This window comes from Mercenaria mercenaria, chromosome 8 (genome assembly GCF_021730395.1).
Source record: "Mercenaria mercenaria strain notata chromosome 8, MADL_Memer_1, whole genome shotgun sequence".
NCBI classification, from domain to species: domain Eukaryota; kingdom Metazoa; phylum Mollusca; class Bivalvia; order Venerida; family Veneridae; genus Mercenaria; species Mercenaria mercenaria.
This window is the reverse complement of record NC_069368.1, coordinates 5,615,127-5,639,721: the sequence shown is the minus strand read 5'-3', so window position 1 is coordinate 5,639,721 and position 24,595 is coordinate 5,615,127. Positions and strand designations below refer to the sequence as shown.

The following is a 24,595-nucleotide window of genomic DNA, read 5'->3' as shown; positions in this document are numbered from 1 at the left end:
AAAAATATGCAAAATTAGCCCTTGGGTCTGTTGAACAAGTATTCCTTTCTTTCCAAATCATTTTCTTTTGATTTCTCTGAGCATGTTTCAAAAAGATATATTGTTTTCTGTCATAAAAATGCCTAGATATCAAATTTATGCTGGTTATTGTACTTTACTGAAATATATTTTAGGAATATTAAAATTTTGAAAAATGTTAAAAAAAAGCACCATATCTAGGGGCAAATTAAACTGAAACAAAGCTGGTGACCTAGTATTTTTATTTCATTTTTCAATATATCATACCATGATCTTTTAATACAGAACATTTTATCAAAATCTATTAATGAGAAAAAAAAAAGAAACTGTCCCGTGCGTCTTTAATAAGTTTGATGATACACTAGTGAAATAAAGCTTTGACGCCGACGTTGTTTATGTATAGAAAACGTTGGTCGAATTTACTTGGTCTATAATAGGTAAAGACAGAAGTTGAATTTCTTAAACTCCTTGAATAAAATTTATAAAAGCTCGACAGAGCCTCGCATTTAATTATATTATTAAACTCGTTTAATAATTTCTATATAAAAAGACACTCAATTAACATTCTCTATTTATTATAGCTAGTGTCGAAGGAACAGTCATTGTTACATGTTTTTATGACATATCTATCACTTGATTTATTTCGTTTTATGTATGGCATCGGGTAAGAAGGCAATCAGTAACCATTTTACACCAAGACACAGCCCCAAATACAAATATCAGCTGACGACAAAAGCTTGTACAAAATAAAAGAATACCTTCCAAGTAAAATGTACTTGTCATATATTCCCTTCGTTCACTGCTGTACTTACCTATAACTTATTTTGTTTCTTCAAGCGTCTTCAAGCGTTTACAATTAGCAAATACTTTGAACTTACCCGAAAAAAAAATGTATTCAGATCACTTAAAGAGCTATTAAACATGACAATATGAACTTTCATATGAATTTTTTTACGGAAACATTTAACTGAAATCGTTTTTTTTTCTACACCAAACGGAAATATGCATCGAAAAATTCATTTTACCTCTTTATATTGACATATTACTTGTTTATGCATAAGATGATGCAAACTTTAGTCCTTTCAATGACTTACTTCTTGTTTTGTGTATCCAGAAATTGTTCAACTGGCCATTTAATGAAGACGAAGCAGCCTATTTCATAACTTGCGAAAGTTGTCAACCATCACCCAGTTTTCAATGATAGTGTAGTGCAAATCAACTCGGTAATAGTTTCAGTAAACTATACAAAATCGGAGCTTGTCTTACAAGTTCATTCCCATTTATAAGTTTATTCCGATATAAACCCGAAAGAAGAAATTTAGAAAAATGTACTTTCAGCTAGTCTATTACAGATATCAGTCAGACAGAGAAAATTTTAGTTCTCATATCACTAATCACTACATCATATGTACATCAATATCATCTTGATAATGTACATAGATAAATTACTAAAACAATAAGTAAATGAATAACAATTAAAACAAATCAATCAGTTAATTTTAAGGAATACTGACTTCAGAGTCTGAATAGTTTATGCATAATAATACGAGTTGCTTAAAAACATATCCAGGAACTACAACTAGATCTATGTATTTATAAACACGTTATGCACAGAAATGTTACACAAACATACTGTTTAACATTTGCCCATTACATGACATCGCACCTGCCAAATGGCAAACATTGCAAGAATGGGAGGCTACCGTGATACTAGCCCCTTGCGTTCGTTATCTTTTTTTTTTACAAAAATGGAAAAATATTACCACCCTAGAAGGGTGGTAGGCTCTGTCTGTTTCCTGTAATTATCACAGGATCCTAAAAACTGTAAGGTTTCAACATTCAACAAGTGAATAAAACGTTTGAAAATATGCATTCGTGTCAAGGAAATAATTAAAGGCAATCTAAATACCACCATTCAATCAAAGATTTTAGCGAATATGCTGTATGTAATCACATTCTATCAAAACGATTTTTGAACACGGTTCCAAAACTGTCTGTTTGACTCAAAATCTTAAATGAATACGACGACAATAAATTGACGTAAGAGATTTACCTTATAAGCTTTTCTCATTCCAATAATTGGATTATTAGAATTTCAGAAACGTGTAGATGTACACGCATCTCTGTCAATTTAAAATATCATTTTAGGAGAACTTTTAGAATATTTAAAGGAATGGCTTATTACTTTACTCTATATTATTCTAACAAGTGTTCTATATATAAATTACAGAGCAAAAAAGCAATAATCTATTGATTAATGAAAAGTAACTTACCGCAAAACTCGTCCTTCGAGTCAGAGCAGTCGGAAATGAAGTCGCATACTTTACTTATATGTATACAGTTACCATCACCACACGAGAACTCGTTCTCACCACATTCTGTTACATTTAAGAAGAACAAAATAATGATATCTATATGAAGAAGTTGATCTTCTGTGCGAGCCTTATTCCTTCTACAATAATTTAAATACAGGAAACCAAGAAGGATTATTATTATTACACCAGCATCATATAGGAAAACACTTATGTTTCTGTAAAGTGGGGATTATATTACAATACAGACAAACAAAAATGTTGCAACTTTTAAAACTTAAAAAAGAACAACAATTATGCAATAGGCGCAGTCGCGTTAAATAATGCAGTCATGTCGATATGTAATTCTACATCAGTGCATTTATGGATGTGTACATGATAAATATTAAAAATCATTGACAAAGTAAACCAAGATATTCATATCAGTTACAAAGAACATGTACATGAAATGCAAAACTCGTCTTTTTATTCAAACTAATTGCATTCCAAGCAGAACCTTTCTCTGTCTAGCAACAATTGTATTTCTAAATAATTCTAGTTAGCGATACATTAAATTGTTCATCAGCCAAGTGAAGTGTTTGACGAAGTATGGTCTGAAAAAGTTATCTGCATTACCTTCATTTGTTCTTTCACAATGAAGTTCATCAGATGCGTCAATGCAGTCTATAACACCATCACATTTAGCCAAAATCGATATCCATTCCATGCTTCCGCAACGGTAGAATGACCCTTGCACTAGACGTGAAGGTAGACGGTCTCTTGCATGTAATTGGTTTGTGTCTATAAGATGATGGCCTAAAGTGATATATATGAATATATCTTTCATTGACGTTATCCAGAGTCATATTATGAAACCCATGCCGTGTATAATGGTCTTTTTACTTGAATTCAGTGATAAAAACAATACTATTGGTATTGTTATGTTTCACCATAAACGTATTTTTGTTTTAAACCAAATATTTATCTCGCTAAAAAGCTTTTTGTTATAAATAAACTCTTCAGAAAATACTATCTTTTCTGAAATATTGTTAACAATACGTCTTATCAACCCTATAACCATTTCTGGTAATACATTTATTAACGTATATTTCTTAAACCGATCTCATTTAGTTTGTAAATAATTTTCAACAGACCTTTTATCTTGTAAAAGCATAAAATTTCATCCCAGGTACCATTGCACTTAACCGACCAGTCACATTGTTTAAGCAAAGATACGTTTGAACTATTACGACATGAAAGTGGAAGGTTATCACTGCTTTGATTGTTTCCAGTTTGTATTCCTTCTAAAAGTGGTTCATTGACTGAAAAATACAAGAACGTGCACTAATTTCGATCACCGACGAATGTAAAACAGAGTCTCATGAAAAACATTAACTGTTTCTATTTCTTTACTTTCCTTTGACCAATAGGCACAATAATAACAAAGAACTATTAGGTGAAATAATGCTGTTCCAAAGGACATCAAATAAAATACTAGCAAAGTATGTACTAACATTTACAAGTCTTGCTAAAAATGCACATCTTTGATAATTTCTCACAACGAACAATACAGCTAAGTCATGATAGGTAATAGCTGGTAGTCCATCAGGATAAATTTCTCATAGTCCATGGAATTCTTAGCAGAAGTGTTTCAAAACCATATTTGTGTTGTCTAAAACTAGTTGTCTGTGGTTCTGACCGATGCCACGGGCAAAGCCCCCTGTTAAGGTCAGAATAGAGGTCAAAGTTCAATTAAGTGCATTTGTCATACATCTACTTAAAATTGCACTATATCTTGGTCAGTTTTACAGGTAGTATTATTAGTATGATATCAAAATGAAGCTAAAGGACTGGCCTTTTATTTACACTTATTTTAGGCAAATTAAGTAATATAATAATGAATATTAATGAGGCTATTGAAAAAATGGTAAACTTGATAAAAATCGATGTGTATGGACGACATATTTATAACAAATCCTCGTTATTTCTACTATTTAAAGACACGGAAAGAAAAGAAGAAAGTGAAAGTGAAGAAACACAAATATTACATATGCGGTTTATTCAGAGTCTGTCCAATAACAAAAAGAAAAGAACTCAATCGGTTCACTGCTTGTGCAGAACTTCAGGAGTGATAATAACGCCTATTACGTCGCAAACGAACAACGTCAAATGACGTCAAAATGAAGTGAAGATTCTCTTAACTAGTTATTTGTATTAGTTATTTATGTCTTGAATTAAGCTCTGGTTTAAATATATTGATAAAAATTGTTCTTTTTCTTTTCTTAAAATCACTTTTGAAGATTGTAATTTATATAATAGAAAGATCATCAATGATGGTTGTCTTTGTCCAGCACATGTGTCGATATGTTCACTGACTTATAGCATTAGTGTATTTTGTATTTATATCATTTAATTTTACGCACAAAGATCGCTAAAGATCGGTTGGGTTAATACAAACCTGACACGCACACACACACACGCACGCACGCACACATTACTGTTCAAATTAACATTAAACGCGCATTACACGTATTCTTTTATCAAAATAAATTTGAACATTTATGAATATTAAAATTTTCATATGGAATCAGCCGGTCATGGAGATTTATGTGTTGGTGCTGGGGTTTATCCTCCCAACGTGACTTCAAATATGCAGGCAGGAAAGGCCTAACACAGTGCAGTGCCGGTATATATCTTAACGTATGAGGGTTTGTGGACGACGTTGAAATGCACGCACTGACTGACTTGCTTACGAATGGATTGTATCTTTACTAATTTTGGCGGTTACCGCCGCCCATAGATATGGTCAATATGCTACTTCTGTTTATCCATGCTGAAAGGAAAAAAAATTGAAATTTCACACTGAAGTGAGAGGGAAGGTTAAAAAGTTCGTATAACTCGGGGTTTAAAGTATAGGTATGCTGATGGTTTGAATATTATTTTTCAACATAATCCCCTTTACCTCAATGAACTTAGTCCACTTTTCTTTTAAGCAGTCTATGCCATGCATTTGTGGCAGCCTTGAGTTCATCATCCACGCAATTGCGACTTAAATTTCGAAACAGATTGTAATCACTTAGGGCCAGGTCTGGACTGTAAGAAGGGTGATTCATTTGTTCGAATTTGCACTCATGAATAGCCGCTTCTGCAAGTTCTGACTTGTGCACAGGGGCATTGTCATGCAGAAGCAGTATACCAGTTGCTATCTTCCCCTTCGTTTTCTTTAATAGCAGCCCGTAACAGTTGCATAGTAGGCCGCAGGTTTATAGTCTTATCAATAACACCGCTTTGGAGTACCAAAATATAATGGTCATTTCTTTGAAAGCCGATGTTTGAGTACGAAATTGCTTTGGTTGTGTTAGAGATTCACCTGGGGGGAGATTACATCTATTTACACTGTCCCGTGTCTTTGGAGCATGGTGGGCGTAAAAGTGAGGTTGGGTGTGCACCATAAACCGGATTTAGCTCCCTAGTGGTGTTGTTTTTTCCAATCACCGTTCTAAGTCGGTCCTTTATTTGTTCGTTTTGTTCTCGTGCGTTTGCTTTGTATACGTGTGTGCCTGCGCGCGTATGTGAATGTGTGTGTGTGTGGTGCGAAGTCTGCGGGCTGTGGCTTTCGTTTTTCAGCAGCTTTGTTTTTGAAACATGGCATCACCTGTTGCGAGACGAGTGTGAAAGTCTTCTGGTTTTGCATTATAAATTTCCAGAAGCTCTTGACTGAATTCAAACCTTTGCTGACGATCATGCATGTTCAGATTTCGGGGGACCCATCTGGCAGAAATCTTTGATATCCCCAAATGTTCATGAATTATACAGCAAACATTTCCATGGGAAATTCAACACTATCTAGCAAAGTCCTCGACTTTGATGCGACGATCATTCATTACAAGACCCTCAACACGATCAACCACCTCCTCACTGATGGCATCAGCAGGCCGAAAGAGCTTCGTCCACGTTTAAATTCGGCAGAACACAATGTACTGTGGAATACTGCGGGCTACTTTTACCATACATATCAGCCATGCGGCGATGGATTTCTCTGGCATTTGATCCCTCTGAACTTCATTACAGCTCTAATCTCCAAATTCTGATTTTCCATCTTTACCTATGGGTCAAGTTATTCAACTCCCAAGCAAGAGTGAAAATGTTTGAGTGAAAGTGTCTTTGTTGACTGAAAGACTGGCGAACTTATTGTCCTTCCCTCGTACTTGCTGCCACATTGCCTTGGATAACGGTTTATGATCAGTTATGCAACTATGCACGAAAAGGACCAGTGTTTTCAGCAAAAATGGAAGATCTGTAGAACAGAGCTCCAGAAGCTGATAGCGATTTCATGGATGGAAATTTCTTTGTCAAGAGAAGAACTAATCACTTCAACTAAACCCCTTCGGACCAAGTCGTAGAGTTCATTAAGAAACTATACAAAATGAACAATAGAATCATAGAAATATCTAGAACAGAGTCCACAAGAGAAAATTTTGCATATAATGGCCTTTCTCTTTAATATATCGCAGAAGATGAGAAGCTCTCTACAGAGGAGGTGACGAAGATGAGTTTACTATACAGGGGTCGATTTTGAACGTTTACGCGTAAAACTTTCCGTACTTGGATTCAGAGTTGTTATATTCTCTGGTCCTTTTGGGATCATGGAGTCTATTTAATATTTGTGTAACAGAGTTTTGCTTAAGCCGGTGCTAGGGGACATGAGAGGTGTTGCACATTTCACGAACAGATTAAATCGAACCAAGTCTGTTATTATTCTGCTTGGTTGCATTTTATGCTTTCAAAGGATCCTTTCATAGGATTTTATTCATGAAAGCCATGTTCAATCTCTCATGAAACAGCTTGAGAAACTGGGTGTGTTTTGTTATACAGGACTTGACGTACTCACAGAAGAATACCATGATACAGATACTGTAGCAAACAGAATTCAGCTACACGTAAATGTGTGTTCAAAACAGTAGCTGTTGCAACCAAAGATGTAGCAAGACCGGAAGTAAGCAAGGATCTTGCTGAAGGAAGAACTCAAGAGAGAGACTAGTTTCAGAGACAACACCTTCCTTTGGTCCGATGAAAAAACTGACATTAAAAACATCTGCTACAATGTACCAAGTTCAAGTTAAAACAAAGCAAACAACACATAAAAATAGAAGGTGACAGAAAACTGATGTAACGATTATTCAATGTTGCTAAATCTGAGATAACTGTAGAAATAAGATCTGCATTGAAAAATGAGTTGTCTCAAATTCCACTGTCACTTGAAAAAGTTGGTGGAGTGATGTATCAAACAGACAAATCCGATCTACTTGAAGTCCTTACAAAAAATTCAGTTCATGTCACGGTGGACCTTCCAGCGGCACCTTTGTCAACGGCTGTAGTGATCGATGGTCATGCATTGATACAAACATTAGGTAAACCAGATCGCTAAGTTACATTTGGAAACTATGAAGAAGTTTGTATGCTTGATGAATGGCATCAATGAATCAGTTGATGATGCAAGATATTCTCTGTTTGTTAAGGGTACGAAAACGCTTGAAATGCTTTCGTTGACAAGTGACGCACCAGAACTACACACTACAAGAGCCAATTATCAATTCAAGTTTTGTTTAATATTACATATAATGTATTCTTGTGGATTATGTGTAGCATTTTCTTACGCTGATACATAGTTCGAAATTAACAAGAACTTAATTGTCTTTTGCACTTAAATTACCCTTGACCTAGTTTGATTTAGATGGTAAATATCTAAAGCCAATACCCGAGATAAATCATATTTAGATAAATAAAATAAATATTTGTATTATTTATTTAGATTACATTTGACGATATTGAGATTTTTGTGAACATGTGTCAATTTACCCCCAACCACTTTTAGCAATAAATTTGTTTCCGTATATTAATAAATGTGACTAATGACAAATATATATACATGTATAAAACCGTATATCCCTTTATATCGCCTCGGGTTATATGAATCGTAGGCAGGCTATTACTCTCCGTATATCCCGTCAAAAACCTTTATAACTAATAATAGCCTAATGTCTCATGACGATGTTATGACATATGTATTGTTCATACACGTCGATTTCTAACGAAATTTTGCCATTTTTGGGAAAACTCATTAAAATGCATGATGAAATAGATTAGCTTCGTTTTGATACCATTTTTGTATTTTTTTCCGAAAACTGACAAAGATATAATGATATTTCAAGTGAGATCATATGAAAAATATACTTGCTTGCCCTTGACCTAATTCTGCGAAAACGAGGCAAGCATCATGGATGGCACGTGGCAGTTTCAGATTACACACATATCAAAAATAACATACAGCATGCATGCCGAATTTTATTCTCTGATGCAATGGCACGTGACAATTTCTCCTGATGGACTCCTGGCTAAAAGGATACTTACGTTGAAAAACACATGGTTCCCATGTATTGTTAAGGCCTTCGATATAACATCCAAATATCCCCGAAGAAGATGGATCAAGGCAGTTGTTTGAAGCGTTACTTGGAATGTATTGGTTTGGAAACAGGGCCTCGAAATGCTGCATAGCCTCTTCTGTTAGCCTGTCCCATCTTTGACAGACCTTTCCAGAATACGTCACGTTGATCGGTATACTATCAGTATCGTCACAGGTATCTATTTTAAGGGAGTCTTAAGTGATAAGTACGAAGGAAATCTAAAATAAATGCGTCTTTTATCATCAATCACAAACGAGAAAAGATACTTTAAAAGAATTTCATATCGAAGTATACAATATTTATTATTATCATTATTTCATCACAACAAATCTGTATAGCGCCATTTCATAATTAACACGTTCCAAAACGCTTTAAATAGATAGCCACTCGGGGCGCAAATCAAGCCTCTTCTAGTATATATATAACGTGTTCTGACCAGAAGGACAGAGTTAGAGCACAACTAATAGAGGGAGAAAAATGATTTAAGATGCAGGCCTGTCCGACTTACTTAGCCTAGCTCTTTGCGAATATTTAACGTGCCCGATGTATAGCACTGATACACGAGAATCCGTCTTTCTTGGAAAGAACCAGTACTGGCCTCTGAATTAGGTTGGAGACACTCTATAGCATCTCAGAAATTTCAAGTGCCTGGAACAGGGACTTTACTCCTTATTACTGGACAATCAAGCGTGTTTCCATTAGACCACTGGACTACCTACATTTACCTCGTTTGGATTGAAAGATTACACACGAATTATAAGAATCTCTATGACTATGACTGTCAGAGATAGGTAAGGGTCACAAAGACCTTGCAAAGTCATAGAGTTGTCACAGTTACAATTTCCTTTCTAGAATTGAAAGTTTGTGCGATAAAATATCTTTAATATATGAAATAAATATCAGACACACGTGATATATGTTGTGTCAGTGAACATGCATCATTGATATTTTCCAGCTTAATCAGTCAATGTGTCGCATTTTGCTTCGTCAAATTATTTACAAGTTATTCACGTTTATTTTGTTTGATAATAGTCCTAGCATTAAATGCACACATTTTGCATGGATTGTACTGTAATTACACATGTCTATCTGGTTGTATTACCTTACAGAAAACATAATTCTTGATAAGCAAACATGAAAAATTTAATATATAAAAAATCGTATTTGTTTTGTCGGGACATGTGATGTAGAAATTCCGTATGTATTATCTACTAGAATATCCAGTTCAGTGCATCCACTTGCCAACACATGACACAGCTGACTTTGATATGTCTTTTGAAAAAATATATTATATTACTCTGGCCCGGTTTTGACGGCGGTGGTAAAATTTCCGTGTAAGCATCAGACAGAATATATTTAAAAGTAATATCTGGGTGATTTCGAAAACGATACATTGCTACATGAAAAGTCTCATAAGTTCTAGCTCACGACTCGTAGCTAAAATGACCATTCGTTTCCATATGTTTCCATATGCAACTTAAGATAAAAATAACCAAAATATTTATCAGAGCTGTAAACAATTTGATCAAATTATTCTCCTATTTTTTTTATATTTTTTTTTAAATGTTTTTTTTTTTTGGCTTAAGCTGAATATAATAGATTCTGACCTATAATTTTGTATAATTTGGGCACAGAATAGGTGCGTTCTTAAAAGATAAGCCATTTATAACTAAGTCATAAATGACATTTTATATCAGAAGGCACATATAAAATAGGGGATATTTAGTAGGTTTATTATCGCAAGAGAAATTGAAAGTAAACTTCTTCCTCCTCCTCCACGTTGCTTACATCGCTTAGGTAAGCTGTAAAAAAACTTATATTTTATGAAAATAATGACTATGCAAACAACAACAGTGTGCATATTAAATTAAACAATCACCATTCTATCATATATATGTAATTACCTATTTCTTTACCAAATTAAAAAAAAATGTATCAACAGCTATTGAAGTTTTTTCAATCTGCAAATGTTGAACTGGCATCAACTTGATTTTCTCCTTTAAGTTTTATTAAAATTGAGAACTTTATAGAGTAACTGGAATTGTTTGAGTCACAAGTGATTCAAAAGCCTTTAGGGTCTTTTTTTCTAGTCTAGCTAGCTAATTGTATGCGGCCCGAGACAATGTGCATGTGGGTTACTTATGGGGGCTTCTGACACAACAAGCAGTTATTTCAGACTCTGCAAAGGACGTCAATCATTTTGACCTTCTATCACTGAAAGGGTACCTATTGATCATTTAGATTTGCTGCTCAGTTAAAATATTTGCAAATGAAGATGCATATCCAAATTTGTTCTGTCTGTACATCGTCTTTAATTTTGTTTTTTTCCATGTGCCAAACATTATATACTCTACGCCGATTGTCATTTTAAAGACATTTCTTGCGTTTTGTTTTGTGTTTTTTGTTGTTGTTGAGTATATATTTTGTTACAGGAAACGCCACATTCCCTTGCAACAAAACATGATTAAGTCTAATAAAGGTGAGAATAACAGGACTGTTTTTACACATTAGTGCAGAGCTAGGTGGAACTTCAGTTTCAAGAAAAGCACGATACGTAATTTAAGACCAAAATAAGGAAAACATTATTTATTGTCTTCCAACTTAAACTACGTGCCACATTATATAGCGCCCATGTTTTGATTTAGTTTGAAATATTTGTCTTGACCTTCCTTTACTGTGAAATTATGTGTCAATATCTAAGGAAAATGTGACTCGCTTGACAGTTTTTTTTAATGCTCTGATATTTGTAAAATAGTGATCCTTAGGATCAAACATAAAGTTTTAAGGAGGCTGGCACCTTCTAGGGTATCTCATTTCAGTATAATTGGGTCAAATGTCAAATGAGTGCATTTACAGATAAACTATGCCGTTGTACACTCGTTATATTTTATCTAACATCTAAATTGCTTTAAGTATTTGTCTGAACACTTTTAATATATATACTAGCGGAAAAAAGAAACTAGCGGAAAAAAGAAACTGTGCATGTGTATAATATGCTATAACTTAGGAGGTTTATAAGAAATCGTAAAAAAAATTTAAACATGGTTTTATCTGACCTTTATTTAACACCAGCTCAGTTGATATGGTTATTGCATCAGCAGCGTCTTGGATAGAGATCAGTTTTCAGAGAAGTTCTCTAAACAAAGTTCAGCTCATCAATACCGTGTATGTCCACCATTGGAATCGATGCATGCTTGTTCAACGACGCCTCACTGATGCGACAATTGTGCTGACAAATGCCTGGGGAATACCATTCCAGATTCTCACTAGCGCACGTGACAGGTCAGGTTACGTCAACGGCTGATTTTCGAGGCCACTTAAGCGACGCTGCATCTCATCCCACATATAGGCGACAAATCCGGTGACATTGCAGGCCAGGGCAGCACATTCACATTGTTCTGGATCAAGAAGTCGGTGACGACCCGCGCGCCGTGCGGGCGAGCGTTATCCTGTTGCAGCGTGGTGTTACGTTGCTGCACAAATGGAAGGGCGTGAGGCCGTATGATTTCGTCACGGTATCTGATGCGGACGTGAGGCCGTATGATTTCGTCACGGTATCTGATGCCTGTAAGTGTGCCGGCCACAACCACAAGAGCTGTTCTGCCACGGGATGAGATGCCAACCCACACCATGACACTACCTCCGCCGAACAGACGTCGTTGAATCACACAACTGTCATGGAAACATTCACATACAACACGGTACACTCTAGAACGACCATCGCTGTTGTCGAGATGAAACCTGGACTCATCCGTGAATAAAACATGTGCCCAGTCCAGTTGCGGGAAGTGTATGTGTCGTCTACACCAGGCAAAACGTGCTACACGATGACGATGCTTGAGAACAGGACGTATGGCTGAACGGTGTGGACGTATGCCTCGTTCACGCAATCGATTACGTACCGTTCAGTGACTAATTCTGCTAAGGCCAGGAATACTTCTAGCCGTCAAAGTAGCAGTTCTGAGTCGTTCACGGAGATGAACCACCCAGATGTACGTATCCTGGCGATTGGACGTCCTGACCGAAGCCGGTCTCTGGTGGTCCCACACTGTTGGTACCGTTTCCACAAGGCGTCTACAGTATTTCTGTGCACACCAAATTGTCTGGCAGCGTCAGTATGACGTTCACCAGCTTCAATCATGCCTACGGCGCGGCATCTGTCAGTTTCATTCAACCTTGGCATGGCGTATCAAAGACGTTTTTCAAAATTATCTTGGTTTTGTGTCTTACAGGTATCAACACTATGCTTTTTCACAGGTTTGGGCGACAAACGTGTTTGCGATTGACTGCCCGAGAAAAACAACGTGAAAACGAAGACACTGGCCAGACAGACAAACTACCCGTGCAACTCATGCACTGACCAGTGTAAATGACCGAGAGGGATACACAGCTTACTTGTGTAAAGTTTCAAGCTTTAATTTATAAAATTGAGCGATACATGAACATTTTACACATGCACAGTTTCTTTTTTCCGCTAGTATAATAAAACTGATAACAATATTAAGAAAAAGTGCTATGCATATTGACATATCTAAATAATGTCTATTTATCTGACAAGAACAGTGGCATCTGATCGCAAATTGTGTTCATGTTTGACATATTTTCATCCTTGTTTTTATCTTTATTTTTGGGTAAAATGCAGAAAAATATTTGGTTTTGTCGTATCAAAGGATCATTCAGCGTCGTGTTAAGGTCACATAAATGTCAAAGGTTAAAACTGAACTTTAGTTAACGTACTTCCAACATATCAAAAGTAGCAAAATTATGAATGTGTGTGTTTGACCGGGTTTAACATCTTTTTCAACAATTTTTCAGTCATATATACGACGGTGTCTACTTGTAGCAGTGAGCACAATGCACAACTTTGTAGTGCTGCCTCACTGGAATATTACGCCGTAGTCACGTGACATGATACCCCACCCAGTCACATTACACCGGGCTGACCAGTAGTAGCACTACCCTCTTAATGCTGAGCGCCAAGCGAGGAAACTGCTAGTACCATTTTTTACGTCTTTGGGAAATTACGTCTGTATTGATAATAATTATGATTATAAAGCGACACGACAAATGCATTTAGCAGTAAAATTTGAATTTGAACTTTGCACTGACTATTAAATAAATGTTGACTTTTTGTACACTTTTTGAGAAATGTGTGTGAAAGGGAAAATTCAGTATGTTTTGAGACGTTTTCATAGAAGACTATGACCGAACATGAATTATGCATAGACATATAAGAATTATCATATCAACTGTTGACATCACTTTACATTAATATATTGAACCATATATTCTTAGCTCAAGTTTGATCTCCGGCGAGGCGTATGTTCTCCATGAAAATTTGACAACAAACATTCTGTTAGAAGTAATTTTTTCCTAATGGTAAGGTTATACCAACGTCACATGACTGGAATACTGTTGATAAAATGGCGCAGAACCCAAAAATGAACAAATGACCCAAGTATTTAAACTAAAGAAAAATAATACTAACTCTATTTACGATATTTTTTCATAACTATAGCATAATAATGTTTTATGTTCCTTAAAATAGAAATGACGATACAATAACATTTGTCGTGTAAACGGGATGCCTCTACATATCATGCGGAAAACATAATATTGTCTCTTTTTTTCTACGAGAAAATAGCCCCAATTTTAATAACAATAAATGTTACAGGACTAATATCTCTACAAACATAATATAATGAAAGAAATAAACACTTTGTACGAAATAACATATTCAGTATATTTATCCAACATTTAACTTTTTCAATACTGGTGATAAGTCATTTTATGATATATTTCTATGTCAATTTGTCCTCGCGATGATGAATTTTTGTGCCCTCCATGAGTGTTTGGGGCATATAGATTTGGTTTTGTCCGTGCGCCAGTCCGTCCGTCCGTGCGTGCGTCCGTCCGAAGTTCGTGACGCGCCTAGCTCAATAAGTATTTAATAAATAAATTGATGAAACCTTGCATGAGTCTTAATCATGATATAAACTTGCGCTCCGACCCCTATTTTCAGAGTTATGGCCCCTGAAATAGTAAAAAATGCACATTTTCACTTTGTGACACGCCTAGCTCAAAAAGTATTTGATATAGATCCACAAAGCCTTACATGAGTCTTAATCATGATATGAATTTGCGCATCTCCTAGACAAGTTTGGTATTTCAAATCGCAAGGATTTATAACAATCTTTCAAAGCGGCTTTCGCAAACAACGCAGCACAACTGATCATCTTGTTCGACTGGAAAATTTTATTCGTGATCCATCTATTAAAAAAGAGCGTCTAGTGTCTGTCTTTTTCGATTTAGAAAAAGCTTATGACACTACATGGAAATATGGTAATATGAATGATCTTGACGACATAGCTTTTAAAGGTCGTTTGCCAACATTTATATCACAATTTTTATCTGATCGAAGTTTTAAAGTACGTGTTGGTGATACCCTTTCTGACTCTTTTCAGGTTTTATTTTATCTGTCACACGTTTTAGCATCAAAATGAATATTTATTTATTTTGTTGGATTTAACGTCGCACCGACACATGATAGGTCATATGGCGACTTTCCAGCTTTAATGGTTGAGGAAGACCCCAGGTGACCCTCCGTGCATTATTTCATCACGAGCGGGCACCTGGGTAGAACCACCGACCTTCCGTAAGCCAGCTTGATGGCTTCCTTGCCTGAAAATTTCAACGCCCCGAGTGAGGCTCGAACCCACATCGATAAGGGGCAAGTGATTTGAAGTCAGCGACCTTAACTACTCGGCCACGGAGGCCCCTTCAAAATTAATAACATTGTGAAATGTTTGTTACCAGGGACAGACTGTTCATTACATGTTGACGACTTTTTTGATATGTTATCATACAAAAAATGCGAACGATTGAACGCCAATTACAACAGTGTTTGAGTTCAAACTTGGGCCATAGAAAATGGGTTTAAATTTTCCCAATCGAAAACTCAGTGTGTCCACTTTTTTCAATTAAGGAAACATCATTGTGATCCTGAGCTATTTCTAAATAGGACAAAAATACCCGTTGTTGACGAAGCAAAATGTCTTGGCGTTACCTTTGATAAAAAACTTTCCTTTGTGCAGCATATAAAATACTTGAAAGCCCAATGTCTGAATTCATTGAATCTTTTAAAGGTAATTTCAAATACTGATTGGGGAGCCGATCGCAAGGTTTTATTAACACTTTATAGGGCTTTAATTAGATCTAAGCTAGATTACGGTTGTATTGTTTATGGTTCAGCAAGAAAATCTTATTTACAAATGTTAGATACCATCCATGATCAAGGTCTTCGTATTGCTCTCGGTGCATTCCGAACATCACCAGTTGAAAGTTTATATGCGAAGCAAAGGAACCATCTCTTTACACACGCCGAGGAAAACTTTCATTGCAATATGCTTTAAGATTAGCTGACAACAAATCCAATGCTGCTCATGAAATTAGTTTAAAACCAAAGTACTCCGATTCATATGTCATATGAGAAAAACAAAACAAATCAAACCGTTTGAATTTCGCATAAAATCTTCTATGAATGAAACTGACTTTGAATTCGATGGTTATAAAGAATATTTAATTCCAGATACATCACCATGGACCCTTCATGCCCCTACAATTCTATTCGATCTGAAAACTGTCGTTAGAAAGTCTGAAAAAAAACCTGAAATATTCAAGTCCAAATATCATGAAATCAAGGCAACTTACAAGGACTATTTTGCAATTTACACAGACGGTAAGATTATTGAAATATGTCTGCCAGCGTGGTCATCTCCAGTTGTTAGGGGCTGATAAGAAAAATGGAACAAACCCTTCAGTATTGATTTTAGGCAGCTGAATAAAGTCACGAAGTCAAATTCATATCCGCTTTCTGACATTGATAACGTTTTGGTCTTATTTGCAAAAGCAAAATTCGTTACCTATCTTGACTTAAAAAGTGGGTAATGACAGATTCTTATGGATGAATGTGACAAGGAAAAGGCGGCTTTTAACTGTCACAGATGTTCCTTTCACTTTAATCACGTTAATGTCACGATATTTCGGTAGACAATAGTTCCCGCGATGTTTCAAGAATTAATGAATCGTGTCATTGAAGGGTTAAGTGACTTCACAATGGCTTATTTGGATGATATCTTGATAATGCTTTGTAATACTCTGATTCATTGGAAGAGCATTTGGCTCATATTCAACAAGTGTTTGATAGGTTGCGCACGTACCATTTGTGGCTTAAGTTTAAGATGTGTAGCTTTCTGATACAAATTATCTTGGTTGGTATTAAACCAGAAACAAAAAAGTACATGTGATTATAGCTTTACCTCCTCCAACTAACGTTCGTGAGATGAGGTTGTTTATTGGCATTTGTAGTTATTACCGTTATTTTATTCCCAAATTCTCCGAGATAGCCGAAGCAGTCATTGCTCTTCCATGAAAATATGGGAGGTTCCTACGGAAACCAGAGTGTCAGGTAGCATTTGTAGCTTTGAAATCTGCTCTAGTTGTATTACCTCTCACAGCTTTTTGGGATACACGATTCGCATTTACGTTGTACACAATTGCTGGTGATAAATGTATAGACGCATGTCTTACACAAAATGTCCAAAAATCAGATCAGGTAGTTGAACGTCATATCTATTATCTCTCACACAGATTAAGTGATACACAAACTTGGTGGTCTGTTACTGAGAAGGAGGCCTATGCAATTTATCATAGTTTTCAGAAACTAGATCATTATTTGCATAATGCATATTAGTATAATGCAGAGGGTATAACTAAATGTGACCATGAACGACTGAATTATTTTTGCATAGTGAAGAGTGTATAATTAAATGTGACCATACGCGATTGAAATATTTGTTGGAATCACACATGCAGAACCGTACGGTATCGCTTTGGGGTTTTTCTATTGTTGTTGTAACTTTAAGATTGAGTATCTTGCAGGCACAGGAAATCGATCGCTAATCTTCTTTCTCGCGTGCCAACTTCTGTTGCTCAGGTTGATAATTCAACCTTAGCAGATCCTGAAGTCAGTAGTCAGATGTACCAAATAAGTGCATTGAATACAAACAGGTTCAAACCAAAACATTTTGCACGCTGTAAGCCCCAGTTTGAAGATAAGGTTAACAAGCCTGTTTATGATGACTCGTCACTAAATATGGTTGAAGAACAAGATAAGGATAAGGTCTTGAAAAAGGTCAAGCAATATCATAGAAATGACTAAGATCCACAATCTGTTGTTCGAAAATACATGATTTAAGGTAATACTGTGTACTACATATCCAATGCTGATCCCTTTCATAGGTTATGTATACCACAACACCTATATCAAACATTTATAGCACAATACCACACAACCTTAGTGCATATGGGTATAAACAAAACGTTTAATGTCATTCAATCTAAGTATTACTGGAGTAACGTATATAAACATATAAATTCTTACATCACAAGTTGTGTTATATGTCAAAAACGCATTTACCAAGAACCCAAACCAGCAGTTCAAGAAACGGACACACCACAATTTGCGTGGGCAAAATGTGCCATAGATGTAAGTGGAAAACATCCAGTGTCTGGAAACATATACAATATTAGCTTCATTGCATTGACCTCTTTTTTTTTTTTTTTTTTTTTTTTTTTTTTTTTGGCAATTTTTTATTTCACTTTAGAACAAATTAAACAACTAACAACATATACTATTCTATCTGACAATACAAATAGAAGATTATTCAGTTATATATATCTATAGTTCTGAACTAAACTTTGTAACAATGACAGACAGTAACAGAAATAAAAGACATGCATTTTGTTTTTGTTCTAAAATGTTTTTCTATATGATGAATAATGGAAAATGATGATAAATGAAATGAAATGATGAGGGAGTGTCGTGGAAAAGGAGAAGGGGTGTGTGGGGAGTGGGGGGGGGGGGGGGGAGTGGTTGGTGTGTGTCTCTATTTGTAATATAATGTAAAAATACAAAGAGTAATCAGAGTAGAGTATTTGTTTTGCTCACAAATTATATATATATATATATATATATATTATATATATATATATATATATATATATATATATATATATATATATATATATATATATATATATATATATATATATACACACATACACATATATTTGTACATTGTATTTGGTACTGTTTATGCAACATCAAGAAATTCTTTCCATTTCGCATTAAGCGTGTCCGTTTTATTCTTTATACTTGCAATTGTATATTCTATGTTTATTCTGTATTGAAGATATACTCTGAATAATTCAAAGCTTGGTGGAGATTTGTTGTATTTGCTTTTAACAATAAAATATTTTGCTAAAATTAGAATAAAATTAATAATTTTTTTGTTTGCGTTTCCTAATGTTTCCATAGAAACCTAGTGAAATAGTTTTAAAGTTAAAAGGGATATCTGCGATACTTTTTCTTGAAACTTTTAAGATATGTCTTAATATCACTCCATAGGGTTTGTATTGATTGGCATTCCCAAAACATATGTTTAAATGTTTCTGGTGCCATTGAACAAAATTCACATATATTTGATGAAGATATTTTACATTTGTATAGGAATACATTAGTTGGTGCTATTCTCATTAAGTATTTATATTGAAATGTTCTCAATATGGTATCAATTGTACTGATAATGGGATAAGTATATACACTTTTCCAATTTAGATTGTCGTTTAAAAAAAGTGTTCCCCATTTTTGACTTCGGGTATTAGTAATTTTTTTCGCCCTCACTTGTAATTGGTAGAACAGTTTATTGACTTGAGTATCCTGTTTTATTTTTGAAACCAAATATTCTTGCTGTACTATGTATTTATGTCTTTATGTTTTAATCTCAGTTTCCAATTGGCTTTTACTCCCCCTATTATTTTATGATATAACATAAAATCACATTCTGATATATCGTAAAGATTTTTAACGAAATCGAAGGAATAGAACTTTTTAAATCTGTAGTCGTAAATGTCTTTTAAAAATAATATCCCTTTGTCAAACCATTTTCTGTAAAAGAAAACATTTCCTCTTTTATCTTTCAAGTGGTGATTATACCATAGTAGTTGATGTGAAATGATCTCATTATTTGTATGATAATTTATCGAGCACCAAGCATTCAATATTTCTTTAAGAAATTTATATTTTATGTTCATATTTTGTATATCCGTCGAATGGCAATTAAATTTGAAAAAGAATGTACCTCCTAAATTTTGAAGTTCATGTTTATATAGTATTTTCCATTGTGCATTATTTTCTTGGAGTAGTCTTTTAACCCAGCCAGCTTTTAAGGAAATTATAAAGGAATCCAAATCTATCATTTTGAAACCTCCATTTTCATGATCTTGTATGATTATATTTCTCGCTACTTTTCTGGTTTAGCGTCCCAAAGGAAGTTAAACATGCTTCTTTTTAAATCTAAAATTGTTTCGTGTGTGGGATTGCTTAAAACTGTTAATGGATAAATTAGTTTAGGAAACGCAAACGATTTTAGTACTGTTATTTTTCCAATTAATGATAAGCTCCATTTACTCCAAGAAAGTAGTGTATGCTTAAATTCTGCTTTTTTTTTGGTTCTAAATTCAATTTATGTGTCTGGTTTAAATCATTCGAAAATACCATTCCTAACGTTGTTGCTTGTTCTGATGTCCATGTGAACTTTTTGTTGCTACAGAATATAACATTTGAGTGTTTCAGTGAATCAATTCTTAAAGCTACACATTTTGATACGTTCAGTCTTAGACCAGATACGTTTCCAAAATTATCCAGTGTATTTATTAGGGTTTCAAAGGATTTTCTACTACCATCTAAAAAGAAGCTTGCATCGTCAGCGAAGAGGGTTTGTTTTGTCTCGGTATTTGACATTTTTATACCTCTAATATCTGTATTATTCCTAACAGCTGTAGAAAGGATTTCAATACATATTATGAATAGATAAAGGGATAAAGGACAGCCTTGACGAACTCCCTTTTTAATAGGAAAGAACTCTGACATATGTCCATTATTTGTAATGCAACTCTTAGCATCCGTATAGAAATGTTTCACCCAATTTAAAATTGAGTGGCCGAAATCAAAATGTTTTAAACGTTTAAAAATAAATGAATGGTCAAGGCTGTCAAAAGCTTTATGAAAGTCTGAGAAGAAAATAATACCTTTTTCGTCAGATTCATTTACTTGTTCTGTGACGTCGAATAGAATTCGTACATTTTCGCCGATATAGCGTCCTTTTATAAATCCCGTTTGGTTATTACTTATTATTTTGAATAAAACTTTTTTATTCTGATGGCGATAACCTTAGTTGCGATTTTATAATCAACATATAATAGTGAAATAGGTCTCCAGTTATTGATGTCTACTGTAGGTTTTCCTTTTTTGGGTAATAGTGTTGTAATGCTTTGTTTTTGTAACTCTGTTAAATCACCATGTTCAAAAGAATAATTGATAGAGTTCACGTAGTACGTTTTTATATCATTCCAAAATATTTTGTAGAATTCTGTAGTTAGGCCATCTGATCCTGGACTCTTCATATTTTTCATATCTTTTAATGCTAGCGTGCACTCATTTTCATTTATAAGACCTTCACAGGATTGTTTCTGTTCAAAATCCAATTTGACATTGTTCGATTCGAAAAAGTCATTATTTTTAAGTATTAATTTGTCCTCCGTATATAAAGTTTCATAGAATTTCTTTATGTATTCAATTATTTCAGTTTTCTTAGTAATTTCATTTCCATTGTCTTCTAATCTATTTATTATCTTTGTTTCAGAGCGTTTTTTCTCTAGATTTGCAAAATATTTAGTATTTTTTTCTGATCCTTCTATCCATTCAGCCTTTGCTCTAATTAAAAATCCTTTCAACTTTTCATCTAATAGTTCGTTCAAAATGTTTTTATTTTTATTTAGTTCAACTGCCAGTCTTTCATCTAAGGGATTAAGGTTAATTTCATATTCAAGTTTTTTAATTGTGTTTTCTAATCTTTTTTGTTCTTCATTTTTTCTCTTGTTGTTTTAATAGAATATTTGATTGAAACATCTCGAATCGTTCCTTTAATAAGTGCCCATAGAGTGTTTGGATTTGCTTCTGAATTCAAGTTGGCTATTTCAGTTAATGCATTTCTAATTTCTTGTTGATACTCAGGGTGTAAAAAATGCTATTGTTTAGTTTAAAATAACCTGGACCTTTTTCTTGTTTATTCTGCATTAGTTTAAAATGCACAATAGAGTGGTCTGATTGGTAGCTGGTTGAAATATTACATTTTGAAACTAAATTTAATATATTTTCTGAGATGAGAAAATAGTCCAGTCTGCAGTATATAGGTGGTTTGTGATTCGAGTGCCATGTAAAACCTTTTTTATTGCGGTTATTTATGCGCTATATATCGAACAAATCGTTGTTTAACATTATATTGTTTACTATTTTAGAGCAATTATTATTTGTATCATGTCTACCATTCATTTTATCCGGATTATAATCTAAAACTACGTTAAAATCCCCGCCTATTATTAATGTTTCGCTGTTATTTTCTATTATCACTTCTTCTAGTTTTTTAAAGAAGCTGACATCATCATTGTTCGGGCCATATACGTTAATTAAAACATATATATTTCCCATTATGTCTATTTTTAACATTTGCAGTCTGCCGATAATAATTTCCTTATATTCTATAAGTTTATATTGGAGACTTTCGTTTATGAAAATCCCAACCCCCTTACTATTACTACTGTTTCCACTTTTGAACAAATCATGTTTCCATTGCCTTTTCCAATTCTTAGAATCAGTTTGTATACAGTGAATTTCTTGTAGAAAAGTTATCAAAAATTGTTGTTGTTTCAGGAACTCAAATACTTTCATTCTTTTATCTTTTGATGCAATTCCTTTTACATTATAGGTAGAAAAGCTTATGTTAGTCATTGGATATTATGGTTCGTTTAAGACATATATTAAAAACTTTGCGTACTGGAAGGTGTATAGCATTGCAGAGCATTCACTGTATGATATTTTACAAAGAGGCACACACCAAAAGCGAGCGAGAGAGGATAGTGTCGGATGATTTATGATCAAGTGTTGAAGGTGCGGACTGGCCATCTTAAGATTAATTATTCATTAATTAGTTCTGAAACAAAACAAATGTATTGAACACAATACATAGTAGATACATAGTAGATACTGCAACTGTCTAGACACAATTGATGTCTTGCATTGTATACATATACATGTCTTAAGCATAGTTACTCATTAATTAGTTCTAACACAAAAATATTTGTATTGAACAAAATACATAGTAGGTCCTGCAACTGTCTAGACACAATTAATGTCTTGCATTGTATTGACCTCTTTTTAGGTATCCCAAACGCGTATGCTTCCCCCGTAAATAGCACAATTGATGTTTGATGGGATTTTGTAAGGTATTCATGTCCGTTAGAGATCCTATCAGATAACATATCGGAAAATGTAAATGAGATTGTCAAGGAAACACTGGTTACATTAAACATACATCATGTGACTACTTCATTAAACCACCAAAAGAGTAATTGTTTAATTGAATGCTTTCATCGCACACTTGTTGACGTCACTTCTAAGAAAATACAAGCTGACAGTGGTGTCAAGTTTTTGGGTTTACTATCAAAGGTGACAATCTTCCAAGCAATGTACTACTGCAATAATTGTGGTTCCTCAACTTGATGCACTTATAATACTTGCTGCGCTCACTAGAATTACTGCCCAACCTGGATTTGCTACACTCCCACGATAGGCTGTGCAACTTGAACCTGCTGCGCTACTTGGACTTGCTGCGCTTACTGGACTTGCTGCTCTTACTGAACTTGTTGCACAACTTGGACTTGCTGCGCTACAAGGACTTGCTGCGCTTACTGGACTTGCTCCTCTTACTGGAATTGCTGCACAACTTGGACTTACTGCGCACGTGGACTTCTTGCACTTACTGGACTTGCTGTACAACTTGGACTTGCTGCGCAACCTTGACTTTCTCCCATTACTAGACTTGCTACACAACTTGGACTTACTGCGCAACCTGTACTTGCTGCACTTACGGGACTTACTCCTCTTTTTGGACTTGCTGTGCAACTTGGACTTGTTGCCCTTACTGGACTTGCTTCTCTTATTGGATTTACTCCTCTTACTGGACCTTTTGCTGCGCACTCTGTACTTGCTGCGCTTACTGGACTTGCTCTTCTTATTGGACTTACTGCGCATTCTGGACTTGCTGCGCCTACTGAATTTTCTCCTCTTATTAGACATGCTGCAAAATCTGGACTTGCTGTGCAGCCTGAATTTGCTGCTTTACTAGTAATGAGCTTGTTACTGGGCTTGCTGCACAACTTGGACGTTTTGGACTTGCTGGATTTACTGCTACTCCAAATGTACTGCGCAACTTAAGACTTGCTGCGCCGTTGGACTTACTGAAACTCTTAAGTTTCGTAAGTGACAATACTGGAGGTTTCTTTCTGGACCTAAGTTTTTCTTTTTTTATTTCTAATCCATTTTAAGTATAAATACAAAACGTGCGAACTGGATGGAGACGTCATTGTGACGTCATGCCAAAAAATAGCAAACACAAAATGGCGGCAAAATGTGTTTGTTTCGGCAAATAAATTGCCTATTTTTGACAAGTGGAACATGGGATGTGTTTCTAAATCCGGCCTTAGCTGCAATTAGATTTGGTGTTAATGGGTCTAACAAATCCGATTCTTAATACCTAAGTCAACGTCCGCATAAAGAAGCCATTCAACGCAATTATCAAGCATATCTCTTACTACATAGAAACACCCTGATGAAGACTCGTGAAGAGTCGAAACGTCGGTCAT

General features: G+C 34.9%; 1 protein-coding gene across 2 annotated transcripts in view; it reads right to left on the bottom strand.

The window, feature by feature from the left end:
• Positions 1 to 24,595, bottom strand: part of LOC123523149 (uncharacterized) — a 251,417-nt gene that overhangs the window by 86,261 nt on the left and 140,561 nt on the right. For both annotated transcript variants that reach the window (XM_053549270.1, XM_053549271.1), the window contains exons 11-14: positions 8,721 to 8,951; positions 3,464 to 3,631; positions 2,946 to 3,125; positions 2,292 to 2,396 (exon numbers count right to left, since the gene is read on the bottom strand). In XM_053549270.1, coding sequence (XP_053405245.1) covers positions 2,292 to 2,396; positions 2,946 to 3,125; positions 3,464 to 3,631; positions 8,721 to 8,951 — 684 coding nt within the window. The remainder of the gene's footprint in view (positions 1 to 2,291; positions 2,397 to 2,945; positions 3,126 to 3,463; positions 3,632 to 8,720; positions 8,952 to 24,595) is intronic.